This window comes from Palaemon carinicauda, chromosome 32 (genome assembly GCF_036898095.1).
Source record: "Palaemon carinicauda isolate YSFRI2023 chromosome 32, ASM3689809v2, whole genome shotgun sequence".
Classification (NCBI taxonomy): Eukaryota; Metazoa; Arthropoda; class Malacostraca; order Decapoda; family Palaemonidae; genus Palaemon; species Palaemon carinicauda.
In genome coordinates this window covers 26,432,897-26,455,115 of record NC_090756.1, presented here as the reverse complement: position 1 = coordinate 26,455,115, position 22,219 = coordinate 26,432,897, and the positions used below count along the sequence as shown (strand labels likewise).

The 22,219-nt window shown below is 32.8% G+C and overlaps 2 protein-coding genes across 3 annotated transcripts in view; one reads left to right on the top strand and one right to left on the bottom strand.

Moving 5' to 3' along the window:
• The window catches only part of LOC137625360 (uncharacterized), a 170,442-nt gene that overhangs the window by 63,193 nt on the left and 85,030 nt on the right, over positions 1–22,219 (bottom strand). The window lies entirely within an intron of this gene.
• LOC137625753 (ETS homologous factor-like) overlaps positions 16,493–22,219 on the top strand; it is a 6,357-nt gene continuing 630 nt past the window's right edge. Inside the window, exons 1-7 of one of the 2 annotated variants that reach the window (XM_068356648.1) lie at positions 16,494–16,828; positions 16,993–17,167; positions 18,634–18,832; positions 20,584–20,805; positions 21,221–21,325; positions 21,829–22,021; positions 22,177–22,219. The exon at positions 22,177–22,219 is cut by the window's right edge and continues 628 nt beyond it. In XM_068356648.1, coding sequence (XP_068212749.1) covers positions 17,060–17,167; positions 18,634–18,832; positions 20,584–20,805; positions 21,221–21,325; positions 21,829–22,021; positions 22,177–22,219 — 870 coding nt within the window. In that variant the 5' untranslated portion in view covers positions 16,494–16,828; positions 16,993–17,059. Of the gene's footprint in view, positions 17,168–18,633; positions 18,833–20,583; positions 20,806–21,220; positions 21,326–21,828; positions 22,022–22,176 lie in introns of both variants that reach the window. The other variant, XM_068356647.1, reaches the window with a different exon arrangement.

The window sequence follows — 22,219 nt, the reverse complement described above, 5'->3', positions numbered from 1 at the left end:
AAAAACAAACAAACTAACAAACTAAATAAAATAAACCTTCCATCTTAAAACCGCTCTTTAAAATCTAAATTTCCACCCCCAACGGCCTCCAACACTCCACCTGACTCAGAAAAGTGTAGCATTTGACATTTGGGATTTTCCAAGTCGATATTCGCCTCGATAGAGGATCTACTAAAGGAAATTCCTCAAGAGGGGGAGGGGGGAGGGGGGGAGGAGTTGGGGAAGTCCTACGAGGAAGTCCTTCCCCCAACTTCGATAACGTGTGATTCATTTTCTCATTGTGATGTACCTTAGTAGTACGGTTTAAATTCGAGAAGGATTTTTTTTACTTTAGATTACCTTAAGGTTTTGCAAATTTCCTTAGATTTTAAGGGAGTGTAGGATTTTTTTTACCTTAGATTACTTTAAAATTCTGCAAATTTCCTTAAAATTTCCTTAGATTTTAAGGTAATATAACCGAAATTACCTTAAAATTCTGCAAATTTCCTTAAATTTCGAGGTAGTGTAGGATTTTTGCGTTAGGTTACCTTAAAATTTGGAAAATTTCCTTAAAATCTCCTTAAATTTTAATATTTTTTACCTTAGATTACTTTAAAAGTCTGCAAATTTCCTTAAATTTCAAGGTAGTGTAGGATTTTTCACCTTAGATTACCTTAAGGTTTTGCAAATTTCCTTAAAATGTCCTTAAATTTTAAGGTAGTGCAGGATTTTTACCTTAGATTACTTTAAAGCTGTTGCAAATTTCCTTAAATTTTAAGGTAATATAAGCGAAAGGACCTTAGAATTACCTTGAATTAATGAAAATTACCTCAAATTAAGGTAATTGCCTTAAAACTTTTCAAATTTCCTTAAATTTTAAGGTAGTGTAGGATTTTTTACCTTAATTACCTTATTACTTTGTAAATTTCCTTAAATTTTAAGGTAGTGTAGGATTTTTTACCTTAGATTATGCAAATTTCTTTAAATTTTAAGGTAGTGAAACATTTTTACCTTAGATTACTTTAAAACTTTGCAAATTTCCTTAAATTTTAAGGTAGTATAACCAAAATGACCTTAGAATTACCTTGAAATGATGAAAATTACCTCAAATTAAGGTATTTACCTTAAAACTTTTCAAATTTCCTTAAATTTTAAGGTAGTGCAGGATTTTTACCTTAGATTACCTTAAAAAATTCCAATTTCCTTAAATTTTAAGGTAGTATAACCGAAATGACCATAGAATTACCTTGAAATGATGAAAATTACCTAAAATTAAGGTAATTGTCTTAAAAGTTTTCAAATTTCCTTACATTTTAAAGTATTATAATAGAAATGACCTTACAATTACCTTAAAAATGTAAAAATTACCTTAAATTAAGGTACTTACCTTAAAAATTTAAGCCCTGCTTAACAACTCTGATATATTCAAGGTTCAGCCTCGAAATCTGTGTAAGTTATGGAATAAGCAAAGAATATTCGCCTCTATAAAATAAGAAGGCTATAGCCACAATATATATAGTTGGAATTTATTTTAAACTCAATTTACGTAGGTTGTGGAACTGGCAATAGATATTCGCCTCTGGAAAATAGGAAGGCTATAGCCAGGTAAAAGATATTCGCCTCTGGAAAATAGGAAGGCTATAGCCAGGTAAAAGATATTCGCCTCTGAAAAATAGGAAGGCTATAGCCAAACTATAAAATACGAAAAAACGTACTTTTATCGGAAATTCTCCGTAAAAATGTACTGTTTTTAGCCGTATTTCAGTAAAATACAGGCGACCGTAATTTTTACCCGACTTCGTTATAATCTTTTACAGGTTGGTGACCGTAATATCACTCCTTTACGTCAATATATCCGTTTTTAAAACGGTAAATGCCTGGCAATATTTATTCCAGGATTTTTACCGTTTTTTACGACAAATTTTCAACAGTGGACGATATAATATAGTTGGGATCAATGTCAAAATTAGTACCTTTTGTACAGTAGGTTCTCTCTCTCTCTCTCTCTCTCTCTCTCTCTCTCTCTCTCTCTCAAAATACATCAAAGCATATACAATTATTATAATCATTATTATCATTTGTATTATTACTATTGTAGTGCTCTCTCTCTCTCTCTCTCTCTCTCTCTCTCTCTCTCTCAAAATACATCAAATCATATACAATTATTATAATCATTATCACAATTTGTATTATTACTATTGTAGTGCTCTCTCTCTCTCTCTCTCTCTCTCTCTCTCTCTCTCTCAAAATACATCAAATCATATACAATTATTATAATCATTATTATCATTTGTATTATTACTATTGTAGTGCTCTCTCTCTCTCTCTCTCTCTCTCTCTCTCTCTCTCTCTCTCAAAATACATCAAATCATATAATCATTATTCTCATTTGTATTATTACTATTGTAGTGCTCTCTCTCTCTCTCTCTCTCTCTCTCTCAAAATACATCAAATCATATACAATTATAATCATTATTATCATTTGTATTATTATTACTATCGTAGTGCTCTCTCTCTCTCTCTCTCTCTCTCTCTCTCTCTCTCAAAATACACCAAATCATATACAATTATAATCATTATTATAATTTGTATTATTACTATTGTAGCTCTCTCTCTCTCTCTCTCTCTCTCTCTCTCTCTCTCAAAATACACCAAATCATATACAATTATAATCATTATTATAATTTGTATTATTACTATTGTATCTCTCTCTCTCTCTCTCTCTCTCTCTCTCTCTCTCTTTCTCTCTCTTTCAAAATACATCAAATCATATACAATTATAATCATTATTATAATTTGTATTATTACTATTGTAGTGCTCTCTCTCTTTCTCTCTCTCTCTCTCTCTCTCTCTCTCTCTCTCTCTCTTAAAATACATCAAATCATATACAATTATAATCATTATTATAATTTGTATTATTACTATTGTAGTGCTCTCTCTCTCTCTCTCTCTCTCTCTCTCTCTCTCTCTCTAGTTTCTCAGTTATGAAATTATCAAAGCACGTTCGCCTCTGGAAAATAGGAACTGACCTTTTATAGCCAAGGTCCACACTAGTGTGTCGACCTTTGTAATGCTACACAGGAAATAGCCGACTCTTTGGCAGGTCAATCGAAGGTCGAGACAATATATACGAGTCATACTTCGTTATGGGCTGCCCAATTTGGTTATCAGCGTCTGAGTAGAATGTATAATTTGAACTGGGGGTTGTACAGAATTTGAATTTGAATGGACTTGCTAAAGCTGTAGCCAGTAGCCTAGCTAGGCATTTTGTTACTAGCTTCTAAACTAAATGCATAATTTAAACTAGCAGTTATACAGAATTTGCAGAGTTCAGAAGCCTTACCAAGCTCTACTAGCTCAAGATAGTTCAGCTGGACAGACTTGCAAAAGCTGTGACCAGTAGCCTAGCTAGGTATTTTGTTACCAGCATCTGAACTAGACGCATAATTTAAACTAGCAGTTATACAGAATTTGCATAGCTCAAGAGGCCTTACCAATCTTTACTAGCTCAAGATACTTCAGCTGAACAGACTTGCAAAAGCTGTGGCCAGTATTCTCTCTAGGTATTTTGTCACTAGCTTCTAAACTTTGAACTGGCAGTTGTACAGTATTCGCAGAGCTCAGAAGCTTCACCAAGTTTCACAACCTCAAGATATTTCAGCTGAACAAACTTGCAAAAGCCTCTAGCCAGAAACTTCCCAGGTCCTGATTCATACACTCTCACACTATAGCACTGACTTGGTAAGTCACTTAGTAGGCAAAGTAACTACCTAGACACATTTATCCAGTGAATACAGCCCAGTTCCGGATATCTAAGGGCCAAGCCTTGTAACTGAGTTCTTCAGACGAGACGTGCATAAGAACTAGCTAACCTTCCTCAAGAAAGATCCTTTTATACTATGCCATGATTTCAATGAATCAACAGCAGGATTTTCTTGGAATTTCTAGATCCTTTCCTAGCTTTCTCTGAAACAGAATAACGTTCGGTTGAGTCATAATACGTTTGCTGTTTGAATGAACGAAAGTTAATAGATTTTACTAATAATTGGGCACATTATTATTATTATTATTATTATTATTATTATTATTATTATTATTATTATTATTATTATTACTTGCTAAGCTACAACCCAAGTTGGAAAAGCAGTATGCTATAAGCCCATGGGTCCCAACAGGGAAAACAGCCCAGTGAGGAAAGGAAACAAGGAAAAATAAAATACTTTAAGAACAGTAACATTAAAATAAATATCTCCAATATAAACTATGAAATCTTTAACAAAACCAGAGGAAGAGAAATTAGACAGAATAGTGTGTTCGAGTGTACCCTCAAGCAAGAGAACTCTAACCCAAGACAGTGGAAGACCATGATAGGAGAAAAGATATTGTTATCTTTTAACTATTGATAACAGAAAACTTTCATTGTATATTACTTCTTTAATCGTCTCCTACTAGACCAACACTATAACTATCCCCCCGCCCGCCCACCCCCCCCCCAAAAAAAATATATATATACAAATTCAAGGCACATTTCACTAGCTGATCAATAAACTTGAGCAGGCATGACCTCATGAGTCATAATTATTCTATGAAGTAAAAGTTACAGAAATTTGTTTTAAGAGAAGGTACATAAAGATTTTGGGGGATCTAATATTCTAACCTCAGGAATTCAAAGGCTCCAGAATTCTATCCTCAAGGAACCAAAGGCTAAAGAAGTCTAACCTCAGGAATCCAAAGGCTCCATTATTCTATCCTTGAGAATCTAAAGACTCCAGTACTCTATCCTAAAAAAACCAAAGACTCAATTAGTCTAACCTCAGGAATCCAAAGGCTCAAGAAGTCTACCCTCAGGAATCCAAAGGCTCCAGTAGTTTATCCTCAAGAATCCAAGGACTCCATTATTCTATCCTTGAGAATCTAAAGACTCCAGTATTCTAACATCAAGAACCCAAAGGCTTCGGAACTCTACCTTCAAGAATCCAAAGGCTCCAGTATTTTATCCTCAAGAATCTAAAGACTCCAGAATTCTAACATCAAGGAACCAAAGATTCAAGAAATCTAACCTCAGGAATCCAAAGGCTCCAGTAGTTTATCCTCAAGAATCCAAGGACTCCATTATTCTATCCTTGAGAATCTAAAGACTCCAGTATTCTAACATCAAGAACCCAAAGGCTTCGGAACTCTACCTTCAAGAATCCAAAGGCTCCAGTATTTTATCCTCAAGAATCTAAAGACTCCAGAATTCTAACATCAAGGAACCAAAGATTCAAGAAATCTAACCTCAGGAATCCAAAGGCTCCAGTAGTTTATCCTCAAGAATCCAAGGACTCCATTATTCTATCCTTGAGAATCTAAAGACTCCAGTATTCTAACATCAAGAACCCAAAGGCTTCGGAACTCTACCTTCAAGAATCCAAAGGCTCCAGTATTTTATCCTCAAGAATCTAAAGACTCCAGAATTCTAACATCAAGGAACCAAAGATTCAAGAAATCTAACCTCAGGAATCCAAAGGCTCCAGTAGTTTATCCTCAAGAATCCAAGGACTCCATTATTCTATCCTTGAGAATCTAAAGACTCCAGTATTCTAACATCAAGAACCCAAAGGCTTCGGAACTCTACCTTCAAGAATCCAAAGGCTCCAGTATTTTATCCTCAAGAATCTAAAGACTCCAGAATTCTAACATCAAGGAACCAAAGATTCAAGAAATCTAACCTCAGGAATCCAAAGGCTCCAGTAGTTTATCCTCAAGAATCCAAGGACTCCATTATTCTATCCTTGAGAATCTAAAGACTCCAGTATTCTAACATCAAGAACCCAAAGGCTTCGGAACTCTACCTCAAGAATCCAAAGGCTCCAGTATTTTATCCTCAAGAATCTAAAGACTCCAGAATTCTAACATCAAGGAACCAAAGATTCAAGAAATCTACCTCAGGGAATCCAAAGGCTCCAGTACTCTATCCTCAAGGAACCAAAGACTCAAGAAGTCTAACCTCAGGAATCCAAAGGCTCCAGAATTCTATCCTCAAGGAACCAAAGACTCAAGAAGTCTAACCTCAGAATCCAAAGGCTCCAGAATTCTAACCTCAAAAATCCAAAGACTCCAGTATTCTATCCTCAAGAATCCAAAGGCTCCAGTAGTTCTAACCTCAAAATCCAAAGGCTCCAGTATTATATCTCAAGAATCCAAAGGCTCCAGTATTCTAACCTAAAAAATCCAAAGGCTCCAGTATTTTATTCTCAAGAATCCAAAGACTCCAGGAGTGTAACTTCAAGAATCCAAAGACTCCAGTGGTCTAACCTCAAGAATCCAAAGGCTCCAGTATTCTAACCTCAAGAATCCAAAGGCTCCAGTATTTATCCTCAATCTAAAGGCTCCAGTATTCTAACCTCAAGACTCTAAAGAGTCTAGTTTTTTATCCTCAAGAATCCAAGGGCTCCACTATCACCTGAGTCCAAGAAAAGGGATTCCCCTATGATACATACGTATAGTTAAGAGTACAATTCGATCCCTTTGGCGTATGACACATCCTTAAGGAATCTTGTTCCTGTAGACTAAAAAACTGGAATCTTACCATGGGGTAATTCCCTGGATTTGGGTCATAGCTATGGTAGCTTTCTACTTGATGAAGGCTTTGGAGATAGCTATAGAACGTGAGGTGTCTATATATATATATATATATATATATATCATCATCATTATCATCTCCTCCTACGTCTATTGACGCAAAGGGCCTCGGTTAGATTTCACCAGTCGTCTCTATCTTGAGCTTTTAATTCAATACTTCTTCATTCATCATATATATATCATCATCATTATCATCTCCTCCTAAGCCTATTGACGCAAAGGGCCTCGGTTAGATTTCGCCAGTCGTCTCCATCTTGAGCTTTTAAATCAATACTTCTCCATTCGTCATCCTACTTCAAGCTTCATTGTCCTCAGCCATGAAGGTCTGGGTCTTCCAACTCTTCTAGTGCCTTGTGGAGCCCAGCTGAACGTTTGGTGAACTAATCTCTCTTGGAGAGTGCATATATATATATATATATATATATTATGTACCTTCAAAACCAAAAATGTGCCATATTCTCTAAAAGAGACTGCGACTACAGTACACCCCTTGAGGTAAACTGCTTGCCTTCCCATACATTCCTAAAGTGTTAAAATATGCTCTTTATATAAAAAATATTCTATAAATATTTTTTACTGTGGAGCGAGACTTAGTAGTGGCATAAGGCCACTTTTCATCCTATGAGAACACTGCCCTATTACAAGGTCATGTCATAGACAGTTATGGATAATTGGAAATTACTTTAATTACTTTTTAGAAATGACTTTAATTACTTATTAGGAATTACTTTAATTACTTATTAGAATGACCTCAGTTAGTTTTTAGAAATTACTTCAATTACTTATCAAAATTACTCCAATTACTTTTTAGAAATTACTTTAATTACTTATTAGGAATTACTTTAATTACTGATTAGAAATTACTTTAATTACTTATTAGGAATTACTTCAATTACATTTTAGAAATTACATTAATTACTTTATATAAATCACATTGATTAATTATTAAAAAATGACTTTAATTACTTCTTAGAAATTACTTTAATTACTTACTAGAAATTACTTTAATTACTTATTAGAAATTACTTTAATTACTTATTAGAAATAACTGTAATTACTTATCGGAAATCACTTCAATTGCTGATCAAAACTTACTTTACAGTAATTACTTATCAGAAATTACTTTAATTGCTTATCAAAAATTACTTTACAGTACTTACTAATTAAAAACTACTTTATAGTAATTACTTATCAAAATTACTTTACAATAACTATTTATTAAAAATTACTTCAGAGTAATTGCTTATTAAACATTATTTTACAGTAATTACTTATTAAAAATTACTTTACAGTAATTACTTATTAAAATTACTTTTACCGTAATTACTTATTAAAAATTACTTTACACTAATCACTTATTAAAATTACTTTACAGTAGTTACTTATAAAAAAATACTTTAAGAGTAATTGCTTACTAAATATTACTTTACAGTAATTACTTATAAGAAATTACTTTACAGTAATTACTTACTAATATTACTTAACAGTAACTAATTACTAAAATTACTTTATAGTAGTTACTTATTAAAAATTACTTTAGAATAATTGCTTACTAAAAATTACTTTACAGTAATTACTTATTAGAAATTACTTTACAGTAATTACTTATTAGAAATTACTTTACAGTAATTACTTATATTAGAAATTACTTTACAGTAATTACTTCCTAAAATTACTTTACAGTAATTACTTATTAGAAATTACTTTACAGTAATTACTTATTAGAAATTACTTTACAGTAATTACTTACTAAAATTACTTTACATTATGTACTTATTAGAAATTACTTTACAGTAATTACTTACTAAAATTATTTTACAGTAATTACTTATTAGAAATTACTTTACAATATTTACTTATTACACATTACTTTACAGTAATTACTTATTAAAAATTACTTTACAATATTTACTTACTAAAATTACTTTACATTATGTACTGTTTAGAAATTACTTTATAGTATTACCTATTAAAAATTATTTTACAGTAATTACTTATTAGAAATTACTTTACAATAATGACTAATTAAAATTGCTCTACAGTAATTACTTATTAGAAATTACTTTACAATACTTACTTATTAGAAATTACTTTACAGTAATTTCTAACTAAAATTACTTTACATTATGTACTTATTAGAAATTGCTTTACATTAATCACTAATCAGAAATTACTTTGCAGTAATTACATAAATTACTTTGCATTAAAATTGAGACAACCAAATGGAACTTCAAGACAATTAGGTGTTACATTCTATCCGACTAAACAAACAAACAAAATAGATACCATAAAGTGGGTAAACAAGGAGGAATGTAGGGGAATTTCCCTCTCTCTCTCTCTCTCTCTCTCTCTCTCTCTCTCACCATACATCAAATCATATAGTTATCATAATCAATATTATCATTATTATTTCTATTGTAGAGCTCTCTCTCTCTCTCTCTCTCTCTCTCTCTCTCTCTTTCACCATACATCAAATCATATAGTTATCATAATCAATATTATCATTATTATTTCTATTGTAGAGCTCTCTCTCTCTCTCTCTCTCTCTCTCTCTCTCTCACCATACATCAAATCATATAGTTATCATAATCAATATTATCATTATTATTACTATTGTAGAGCTCTCTCTCTCTCTCTCTCTCTCTCTCTCTCTCTCTCTCTCACCATAAGTCTTCAACTTCGCAAACTATAAAAATGGTGTAATATTTAACCTCAACCGAACCTCAAAATTGTATTCGCGAAGGTCAAATATATATTCGGGCAGTACCCCGGTAACCAACTCGGCTTGTGATTGGTCGGCGGCACATATGACACATCGAATCTCTGCTACCTGATTGGCTAATGGATCTCAACTCTATACGTCATCATAGATTTAGGCTTCTGATTGGCTAATGGATCTCATTTCTATACGTCATCATAGATTTAGGCTTCTGATTGGCTAATGGATCTCAAACTCTATACGTCATCATATTTTAGGCTTTCTGATTAGCTAATGGATCTCATCTCTATACGTCATCATATTTTAGGCTTCCTGATTGGCTAATGGATCTCAACTCTATACGTCATCATATTTTAGGCTTCTGATTGGCTAATGGATCTCAAACTCTATACGTCATTCATATATTTAGGCTTCCTGATTGGTTAATGGGACACCTACAGATGACGTCATTGACGATCTCTGCTTGCTGATTGGCTAATGGGATCGAAGAGAAAGCTCTATATGATCAGTTTCGCATTGAGGAAGGATTTGGCTAATTAGCCTTCGTCACGATACAATTATATGACATGGCTGAATATCTTCAGGTATGTCAAACTTGTCAAGCGTACAATTGCGAGCGGGAGCATGCACGCGAGTGCACACACACACACACCACACACATATATATATATATATATATATATTATATATACACAATAGTAATAATATAAATGATAATGATTATAATTGTATATGATTCGATATATTTGGAGAGAGAGAGAGAGAGAGAGAGAGAGAGAGAGAGCACTGCAATAGTAATAATTAAATTGATAATAATGATTATAATAATTGTATATGATCTGATTGGAGAGAGAGAGAGAGAGAGAGAGAGAGAGAGAGAGAGAGCTCTACAATAGTAATAATTAAATTGATAATAATGATTATAATAATTGTATATGATCTGATGTATTTGGAGAGAGAGAGAGAGAGAGAGAGAGAGAGAGAGCTCTACAATAGTAATAATTAAATTGATAATAATAATTATAATAATTGTATATAATTCTATATATTTGGAGAGAGAGAGAGAGAGAGAGAGAGAGAGAGAGAGAGAGAGAGAGGTGTTCCCATCTTCACCAGCTCACCTTTCAAAATAAAAAAAAAAAGCTCTAGGGGGGAACAGAGGTACGAAATACGTATAGAGCTTTAATTTCACTTGAAATGGGGAATCCCCGGTGGTGAAAAGAGAGAGAGAGAGAGAGAGAGAGAGAGAGAGAGAGAGAGAGAGGAGGGAGGGGTGACAGGTAGGTAGTTAACTTTTACTTCACACAATGGATGTTTCTCTAGGGCATTGATCTCAGCTGCCCTCTGTTACTTCATCTCTCTCTCTCTCTCTCTCTCTCTCTCTCTCTCTCTATCCCTCTCTCTCTCTCTCTCTCCGTGCCAGGTACCGTCCTATACCCTGGTGTCGCCAATACCAGATCATTCCTACTCTCTCTCTCTCTCTCTCTCTCTCTCTCTCTCTCTATTCGTTTCACCTTGTACCATTCTTAACCCTGCCCTCATAAAATGATTCCTACTCTCTCTCTCTCTCTCCCTCTCTCTCTCTCCTTTATCAGGTAGTATCCTTGCCTACCCAAAATAGCAAACAGTTCCTAGAAATACTTGTTCATTGCTTTTACTATTTATATACCTCCCTACACACACACACACACACACACATATATATATATATATATATACATATATATATATATATATATATAAATATACATGTATATATATATATACATATATATATACATGTATATATATACATATATATATATATATATATATACATGTATATATATATATACATATATATATATACATATATATATATATATATATACACATGTATATATATACATATATATATATATATATATATACATACACACCTCCCTTTCTGAGTGGGGATACCTTAACGCGATGAAAAGGTTTGCGTATCGCCATGATCAGCAAAGCTGTACTAGTCAGGGACACCTATACTAGGTTGGGCTGCTGTAAGCGATCAGACAGGAGTCTCTCACCATCACCAATCCGCAGCTGGCTAGAATGGTGATGAAAACTGGCCAAACCCCAGACATGAATGAGAACATGTCTGAGGCCTTTGTCCTGCAGTGGAGTGGAGATGGCTGTATTTGTTGTTGTTGTTGTTTTAGGTTAAAGTAAACACCAACTACATCCTGAATGATAGGTTGCCATTTGACTTATACTTGACTTATTCTTGACTTATTCTTGCCTTATACTTGACTTATTCTTGACTTACACTTGACTTATTCTTGACCTATACTTGACTTATTCTTGCCTATACTTCACTTATTCTTGACTAATCATTGCCTTATACTTGGCTTATTCTTGACTTAGTATTGCCTTATACTTGACTTATTCTTGACTTATTATTGCCTTATACTTGACTTATTCTTGACTTATACTTGACTTTTACTAGAATTATTCTTGACTTATTATTGCCTTATACTTGACTTATTCTTGACTTATTATTGCCTTATACTTGATTTATTCTTGACTTATACTTGACTTTTACTTGAATTATTCTTGACTTATTATTGCCTTATACTCGACTTATTCTTGACTTATTATTGCCTTATACTTGACTAGTTCTTGACTTATTCTTGCCTATACTTGACTTATACTTGACTTATTCTTGCCTTATACTTGACTTATACTTGACTTATTATTGCCTTATTATTGCCTTATACTTGACTTATTCTTGACTTATTCTTGACTTATACTTCCCTTATTCTTGAGTGGAAACCTTCAAGAATACTATGACTTCAACACATAAAAGAACGTTCTACAGTATATGGAGTATTAACGCGTTTGCCTAGCATTCGCATGACAGCAGATCGATCCCAGCCTGTGATCTTTAGTTTAAGCTGTTTCCTGGGGAGAATACTGCAGGGTTAGGCTGGCCCCGCTGACGTTCTGGCGAGCATCTATTATGATGAACCTTTATATTTTATTAACTAAAGATCTTGTATTTACAAAGATAATAATCAACATCTTATTATCTATTAATTATTAACTTGAGTAAATTATATATCAATTTTAGGTTTGTGAGTCTAGCCAAGGTTAATGATGTTACTATGTTAATTATGTTAGTAATTCCAACCAAGGTTATCAATGTTGCTATGTTAATTATGTTAGTGACTCCAACAAGGGTTAATAATATTACTAACTTCGTTATATTAGTGACCAAAGCCAATGTTATTAATGCTCCTATGTTAATTACATTAGTGACCCCAGGTCAAGGTTATAAATGTTGCTATGTTAATCATGTTAATGACTCCATCCAAGGTTAATAATATTACTATGTTAAACATATCATTGATTCAAGACAAGGTTATATTAATGTTACATGTTAATTATATTAGTGACTTCTGTTAAGGTTAATAATGTTACTATGTTAATTATATTAGTGACTTCAGCCAGGGTTAATAATGTCATCATGTTATATTAGTGACTTCTGTTAAGGTTAATAATGTTACTATGTTAATTATATTAATGAATTGAACCAAGATTAATAATGTTACTATGTTAATTATATTATTGGCTTCAGCTAAGGTTAAAAAATACTATGTTAATTACATTAGGGATTCTAGCAAAGGTTATAAATACTATGTTAATTACATTAGAGATTCAAGCCAAGGTTATTAATACTATGTTAATTACATTAGGGATTCTAGCAAAGGTTATAAATACTATGTTAATTACATTAGGGATTCTAGCAAAGGTTATAAATACTATGTTAATTACATTAGGAATTCTAGCAAAGGTTATTATTGTTCCTATGTTAATTATATTAGTGGTTCTAGCCAAGGTTATCAATGCTATGTTAATTACATTAGGAATTCTAGCAAAAGTTATCAATGTTACTATGTTAACTAAATTAGAGACTCCAAACAAGGTTATTAATTAATGTTACTATGTTAATCATATTACAGACACAACCCAAGGTTATTAATGTTCCTATGTTAATTACAGTTATAATATTAATACAAGAATGATAATAACTATAATTTAATAATCAACAATTATACTGTATCCAATTAATGATATAATGCCATTAATCAGTTAGTTAATAATGTTATTAACTGTCAATTACTGAATGTTCATAACTGCTAGTGTCATAAATGGATAAATAACAGGTTACTTATTATTGCAATAAAGATACTCATATGATAGTGGGTTAATGATATCAAGTTAATAACCAATTAATAAAAAAACAGGTAAATTAGATGGTTAATGACAGTAATTTAAGTCATGGTTCTAATGTTAATTAATATTCAGCAACCTCAATACTATGCCAGAACGAGACATGAAAATCTACGGTATAAACACGCCCTATTTGATTACGATAATTATAATTATAATGAAAAATACATAATTAAAATTATAATAATGTTAATAATGATAATAATTACATAATTATGATGATGGGAAGAGTAAGATAATGTTATAATCATAATGACGATGATAATGAAACGAAGAACAGAATTATATCATTATATTTATCACCGGTTTCCCTTAAATTATCACCATTTCTTCTTTCAAATTTTTCTTTAAATAGTCTATCATAAAATAAAAATAACTAGAGGAGCACTCAGTAGAGCGCAGACCTCCACCACGGCAGCTTATTCCTCGACCTTGACCTTGACCTTTGACCTTAACATGTACTAATTAGCGTGGATTTTCATACACTCAAATATGAACCAAATTTGAAGTCTCTGTGACAACGATGTCCAAACTTATATGGCTGATGACGTGAATTGGACATTTTGCTTGACCGTGACCTTGACCTTTGACCTTGACCTTCCAAATTTTAATGATTTCTAGCTGTTTATATAACAGTTAATCCCTGCAAGTTTCATTATTCTACGATTAAAATTGTGGCCAGGAAACTGTTCACAAACAAACACACAAACAGGGCCAAAACATAACCTCCTTCCAACTTCGTTGACGGAGGAAATAATAATAATAATAATAATAATAATAATAATATTAATAATAATAATATTAATAATAGAAATATTAATAATAATAATAATAATAATAATAATAATAATAATAGATATTAATAGTAGAAATATTAATAATAATAATAATATTAATAATAATATTAATAATATAAATGATAATAATAATAATAATAATAATAATAACAACAATAATAATAATAATAATAATAATAATAACAATAACAACAATAATAATAATAATAATAAAAGGAAAAATAATTATAATAATAATAATAATAACAATAATAATAATAATAATAATAATAATAACAATAAAGATAATAATACTAATAATAATAATAATAATAATAATAAGTATAATAATAATAACAACAACAACAACAACAATAATAATGATAATAATAACAACAACAATAACAACAATAATAATAATAACAATAACAATAATAATAACATCTACAAACTACCTTAGACACAACGACCCAAGATTTCACCATGTTTACTAATACCTGTAGGAAAGATGACGTCATTCTAAATATACTTTTAGTGATTCAGAGCACGACAACCTCTCTCTCTCTCTCTCTCTCTCTCTCTCTCTCTCTCTCTCTCTCTCTCTGGCCTACAGACTACAGTTGAGTACGAAGTGTGTTATTATCTGTTAATATTACTATCATCACTATTGAGTAGTTCATATTTTCATATTAATTATTGTCTGTTTGATGTTGTTGTTATTATTATTATTATTATTATTATTATTATTGTTGTAATTTTCATTATTATTATTATTAATATTATTAATATCATCATTATCATCATTATTATTATTATTATTTATTATCTTATTATTATAATCATTATTATTATTATCATTATTATTATTATTATCATCATCATCATCATCATTATGATCACCTTCATTAATACTATCAACATTATTATCATTATTAATATTATAATAATTCCACTTATAATATTAATATTATTAATCGTTAATACAATTATAATAAAGATAAAATACTTAACAAAACATCAATAAATCAAGACAAAACAAAAGAACATTAATAATTAATAATATAATCTTTATAATAAAAAGAAAGAATAATAAAAGATAGAAAGAGATAAAGAAGAGAAAAACAGATAATAAATAAATTGAAATATAGCATTCAGGGGTAAAAATCAGCGTTGCCAATTCTCGATATATTTCTTGATGTCAGTTGGTAACACTGACACAGGGAGACGAGCGAAGCTAGGAGTCTATCCAAATGCTAGGTAAAGCACATAGGTGTGAGGGTCGCAGCCCCACACTGTGTGAGAAACGCATTTAAAAGGGGGTGGAAATTATGTGGATTTATAGATTAGGATTAATACAAGTGTGGATTACTTCTCTTTAATAAAATAAATCCGCATTTTGTAGAGAAATGTAAAGTATGAGAGAAAAAGAGTGAGGCCTGCAATCTCACGCCTTATGTAAATCCAAAAATATTAATCCAAAAACTGAGAAATCCAAAAAGGATTTAAGATGGGATTAATGCTCTATAAATTACAGTCTTTAGAAAGCACCATGAATGAACTACAACAGAATATTTGAGGAAATATTTCGCGAAGATCTTTGTAGGAAAAAATGCACAGGGTTGTGAAAACAGGGAAGCAAAAGGCTTGTGTGTATTTGTTTGCTTGTGTGAATATGTTTAATTACACATTCACAATCACAAATACACAATATATATATATATATATATATATATACATCCATACATACACACACATATATGTGTATATATATATATATATATATATATATATATATATATATACATATATATATATATATATATATATACACATATATGTGTGTATGTATATTCCATAACATTATCATTACAATTATCATTATTATTATCATCATCATTATTATTATTATTATTATTATTATTATTATCATTAATAGCAACAGCATAAATATCTATGGAACCCAAACCCCGCTTATTACATCATTCAAACAACTTAAACCATTCAACTAATCAAACTAAGAAAGGAATGTAACCAACCAGCCCACTCCCTTGTTCAAAGGACGGTAAAAGTGCCTGACAAAACACTCACACACACAGGCAGAACCAGCCGGGGAATCACCGGTATATTCGTATAATTCGTAGTTGAACGTTTCAGCCGGTAGGGGGCAGTGAGGGACCTGCTTCCCCGTGTGTCTCCACCATCCCTGGTCCTCCCCCAAGGTAGCCCTACCTTGAATACCTGCTCCTCTAGCTTGTCTAGGTCAGCAAACGTATGAAAAGTGTGGCCGGCTGGGTGGCTGGCTCAGCCTGGCTGGCTTGGCCCGTGACGTGAAGCACTGGGAAGATGGGTTTATGACGTCATCAGGGTTCCCCCAAGGCGCTTGTGAGTCAGTTTAAAACGGCGTGCGGCTGGCCACCTGGGATCAGTCCATCCAACCACCTAGTCGTGGCAGCATTGAAGTCTCCCGAGCAGGTTAGAGAGAAGACATTTTTTTTCTTAGACTCCACGGGATTTTAACATAACCGGAGACACAAGTGTTTAGCGTGAAAGACGCACGGAAAAGTGAATTTTAAAGACTTCAAATACTGAAATAAGATGGAATTTTGTAGTTACGAAGATCTCAACGCATCTTTCAGCTTCGAAGAGCCCATTTTCAAGGAGGATAACGCCATAGATTACCTCTGTCAAACTTACCTCGGACCCATGACGTCCTTCGCCGAATCCTATCAGTCTTCGGAGGATTCTAACGCAGGTCTGACCTACGACATCGAATCCTTCGCCAGGACAGACATCAGCCAGTGGACTCCGGAGGTAAGGGCGCAAATCAGTTATGTCTTAAGTCAGTAATGTCTTTAATCAATTATGTCTTTAATCAGTCGTGTCTTAAATCAGTACTGTCTTTAATCAATTATGTCTTTAATAAGTCTTGTCTTAAATAAGTCATGTCCTTAATCAGTCATGTCTTAAATCAGTACTGTCTTAAATAAGTCATGTCTTAAATCAGTTATGTCCTTAATCAGTTATGTCTTTAATCAGTCGTGTCTTAAATAAGTCATGTCTTAAATCAGTCGTGTCTTAAATGAGTTATGTCTTTGGCTAAATAGAAACGAAATCCATATAAATTGAATGGAATAGTTAAAAATTAATGATAATTATTATTATAATTATCATTATTATTATTATTATTATTAACTAATACTTGAGATTTGCTTCTGTTCATTCCTTAAATTCTATTTTCTTAATTTCAAAAGTTTTCACTTCAAAGTCTAAGAAAAAAATACATTCATCATTATTAATATGACGTTGTTAATGTTATTACTATAATTATCATTATTTCAACTATTATTAATATCGTAAAAAGTAAATAAATTTTGATATATTTCATATATCGAAAATTAAACACCCCCTACAAAAAAAAAATATCCAAAAACTCAAGGTACCTTCCCTAAATAAATTTGAAAAACTCAAAACTTCACTAGAAATTGAAGGAACCTCTCTCTAAAATACATTAAAAATAAAAAAAAATCACTAGAAACTTAAGGTACCTTTCCCTAAATAAATTTTAAAAACTCAAAACTTCACTAGAAATTGAAGGAACCTCTCTCAAAAATACATTAAAAATAAAAAAAAAATTAACTAGAAAACTTAAGGTACCTTTCCCTAAAAAATGTTAAAATCTCAAAAAACTTAAAAATCGGAAGGAACTTCTTAAAACTCCCAAATACCACAAACCATTATCCAAAAATTCAAGTGACCCTTATTAATATTAAGACAAGACTCAAAAACTCAAAAATTCACTAGAAATTGAAGTTACCTTTCCCTAAAAAAATGTTAAAAACTCAAAACTTCACCAAAAACTGAAGCAACTTCTCCCTAAAAGTCCAAAATCCCACAAACCACTATCCAAAAGCTGAAGGGACCCTTCTACTAAAAAACCACAAAAACTCATTAGAAATTTAAGGCACCTTTTCTTAAAAAATCACAAAAACCTAAAAAGTTCACCAAAAACTGAAGCAACTTCTCCCTAAAAGTCGTAAATACCATTATCCAAAAACTGAAGGGACCCTACCCCTAAAAAAACACAAAAACTCAATAGAAATTTAAGGCCCCTTTTCTTAAAAAATCACAAAAACCTAAAAAGTTCACCATAAACTGAAGCAACTTCTCCCTAAAAGTCCAAAAACTGAAGCAACTTCTCCCTAAAAGTCCTAAACTAAAGGGACCCTTCTTCGTAAAATCCTAAAATCTCAAAAATTAACAAATCCTTCTCTCTCCAGGACAGTCTAGACTGGTCTTGCAGCGTCTGCAGAAAGAGGGGCATCGACCAGTCAACAGTCGACCTCCTGTTGTTCAGAAATTACACAGGGAGCGACCTCCTCCAGTTCTCTTTGCTCGACTTCTCGAACATAGTTGGGTCGGTCTATGCACCCATCTTCCACGGGGAGTTTGCGGACATCAGGTGCAAGAAAGAACAAGGTAAGCAGTTAAATGCTATCTTATCTGTGTAGCAAACTAGCCCTTGGGTTTAACCGTCATTAAATGGTGTCTTATCTATGTAGCAAACTAGCCCTTGGCTTTAACAGTCATTAAATGGTGTCTTATCTATGTAGCAAACTAGCCCTTGGGTTTAACAGCCTTTAAATGGTGTCTTATCTATGTAGCACACTAGCCCTTGGATATAACAGCCTTTAAGTGGTGTCTTATCTATGTAGCAAACTAGCCCTTGGGTTTAATAGCCTTTAAATGGTGTCTTATCTATGTAGCAAACTAGCCCTTGGGTTTAACAGCCTTTAAATGGTGTCTTATCTATGTAGCAAACTAGCCCTTGGGTTTAATACAGTCTTCTTAATGGGGTAGTTGAATCGAACAGGCTGACATAAATCTCTCTTCATAGTTTAGCTATAACAGATCTATCTTAACATCGTCACTGATCTTAAAATATCTTACATTAATTATCCATTACTTGTGATTTGTTTATTTCCTTATTTCCTTTCCCTACAAAGCTATTTTCCCCTGTAGGAGCCCTTGGGCTTATAGCATCCTGCTTTTCCAACAAAGGTTGTGGCTTAGCTAGTAATAATATATTTGTACAAAGGATCTAAATATCTTAATATGTAATGTGATTTCATCACTGGGTGAATCACAAGATAAATCTTGACTTGGTGATAATAATCAAGAAAGGCGTTGGTGTATTGACATTAAGATCAAGCATAACAACATATCCTGTATGAGAACTCTTGGATTCTCACGACTTCTGGGTAACATTGCCAAACACCTCAACCCCCCCTCTCTCTCTCTCTCTCTCTCTCTCTCTCTCTCTCTCTCTCTCTCTCTCTCTCTCTCTCTCTCTCTCTCTCTCTCTCCAAGATGAGATAGATGTTTCGATGTCTGGTGGAAGGGTTACACAAAGAGAGTAGAATCATCTGCATAAGCAGCAAGTTTGTTTTTCACGTCTGAACCTTGTATCACAATGGAATCTCTCTCTCTCTCTCTCTCTCTCTCTCTCTCTCTCTCTCTCTCTCTCTCCGGGCCAGACAAGTGTCGCAATCTGGAAAACCGTCTTGAACAATCACCTTGTACAAGAAACTCACACAAAGTCATTTTATGTTGAAGCCGATGACTCTATACGGCGAAGAGAAATTTCTTCATCATTTATTAAATAATTTATTAGTCCGGAGGCCGACGTAACTGGCCATTCTTTAACTTTACCTAGCAGATAGATAGTCAATATATTATTATTATTATCATTATTATTATTATTATTATTATTAGCTAGGCTACAACCCTAGTTGGAAAAGCAGGATGCTATAAGCCCAAGGGCTCCAACAGGTTAAAATACCCCAGTAAGGAAATAAATAAACTACAAGAAAAGCGATGAATAATTCAAATAAAACACTTTATGAACAGTAAAAACATTAAAATGTATCTTTCATATATAAACTATAAAAAGAGATCTATGTCGGTCTGTACAACATACAAACATTCACTATATTCAAGTTATGGTAATTGATTAAAACAATTGATTATACTTTCTTCATGGGATGTCACTCAAATTTAAACAAAAAACTCAACCTTTCCTCTAGATAAATAGTCAATATATACTGCTATTTAACTTAAAATTTCCATTTCATTATCGAAATAGATCAATGCCAAGTGAAGACGAATCCATAAACGTCCTCAAATGTAAACAAACCCTCAACTCATCTTCTTCTTCCTTCCTCCCACAGGACCCGGCGCATCATCATCGTCATCTACCTTATCCTTCTCCTCTCCGCCCTCCACGTCCTACCAGCATCCCGGGACAGAGACGGGATACGAGAGCGGTATCCTGGAGCTCACCTGTGAGGACATTGAGGAGCTGGATCGCTACATCCACCATCCGGATTACGAAGGGGGAGCCGCTGGCGGGGATCTGACGCTCCCTGAACAGTTTTTGCCGATTAAAATGGGTGAGTTTGTGGTGTTGGACTCGTTGTTTGAAGATGCTTCACTTATTGAACAGAACTGATTATATTTATTTAATAAATGGACTAAGTTAATTATATGAGCCCTCATGATATGATATTAAAGTACCCAGCCGAATTAGTACACAGTTCTCTGTGAAAGTTATAATACCCATCATAATTCTTTCACAATTCTGTGAAAGGTAATTAAAATACCCATCAAAATTAGTTCACAATTCTCTGAATTCAATTAAAATACCCATCAGAATTAATTCACAATTCTCTTAATTTAATTAAAATACTCATCAGAATTCACCCCCAATTTTGTGAAAGTTTGGCTCCATCAGATAAAGAATCAAACACCCTATTGTTATTTCTAAATTCCCATTAATATTAACAATCTTTCTTTATTCTTCAACAGAAGACATGCAGTACATCCCAGAATCCGTCATTCAGAGTTCGCCTGAGGCTTCAACCTCTGGAGAAGAGCACCTTCAAAATGTTCGTCCAGATGCCAAAAAGAGACGTAAGTTTAAATTAATGTTCTTTTAGTGGATGCTTGAACGATATGTTTAGAAATTACTTTTTCGTTTAGTTCAGAAGTTGCTTCATAGGGTTTTTTTTATCTTAAAACGTTCTTTAGTTGATGCTTGAACGATATGTTTTGAAATTGCCTTTTCGTTTAGTTCAGAAGTTGCTTCACAGGGTTTTTTTTTTATCTCAAGATGGTCATGTTTCTAATATAATAATAAATGTATTTTTTTATTGAGATGTATATGAAAGAATTCTTCAACATTCTTTAAAGTCATAATGACCTTTTTAACTTCTATATATCCACTTTTCCTTAAAAAAATAATGAACCCAAATTGGGTCGGGGTCATTAGTCGGGTGAAAAGGTCTATTTCAATATGAAAAAAAAGTTCAAAAAGTCCTTTGGTTATTGTGACTATAAGAAAAATTAATTTTTTCTTGAACATAACCCATAAATTCTGCAAAAATACTAAAAATATTTTTTTTTTGTTTTTACAGCAAGAGGTCCAAAAAACTGGGAGTTCGTCATCAGATTGCTGGCCGATCCTAAGACAAACCCTTCCCTGATTCGATGGGAAGACCAGAGCCAGGCCACATTCAGACTGGTACAGCCAACGACCATTGCCAGAATGTGGGGTCAGAGGTCAAACAAGCCGAACTTGACCTACGACAACTTCGCCAGGGGACTGAGGTGAGTTCAGATACTGGAGATCCACTCGCTTATCATGTTACATAATCAAGTGCTCTTAATAATGCTATCATTACCATCATAGCCACTGGTATGACTTTTATCACTCCTATTACTGAAAGCGTGATTATAATCGTAGACATCTTTGCTCCTTCCAGGTATCACTACACAACGGGCGCTCTGCAAGCCGTCTCCGAGAAG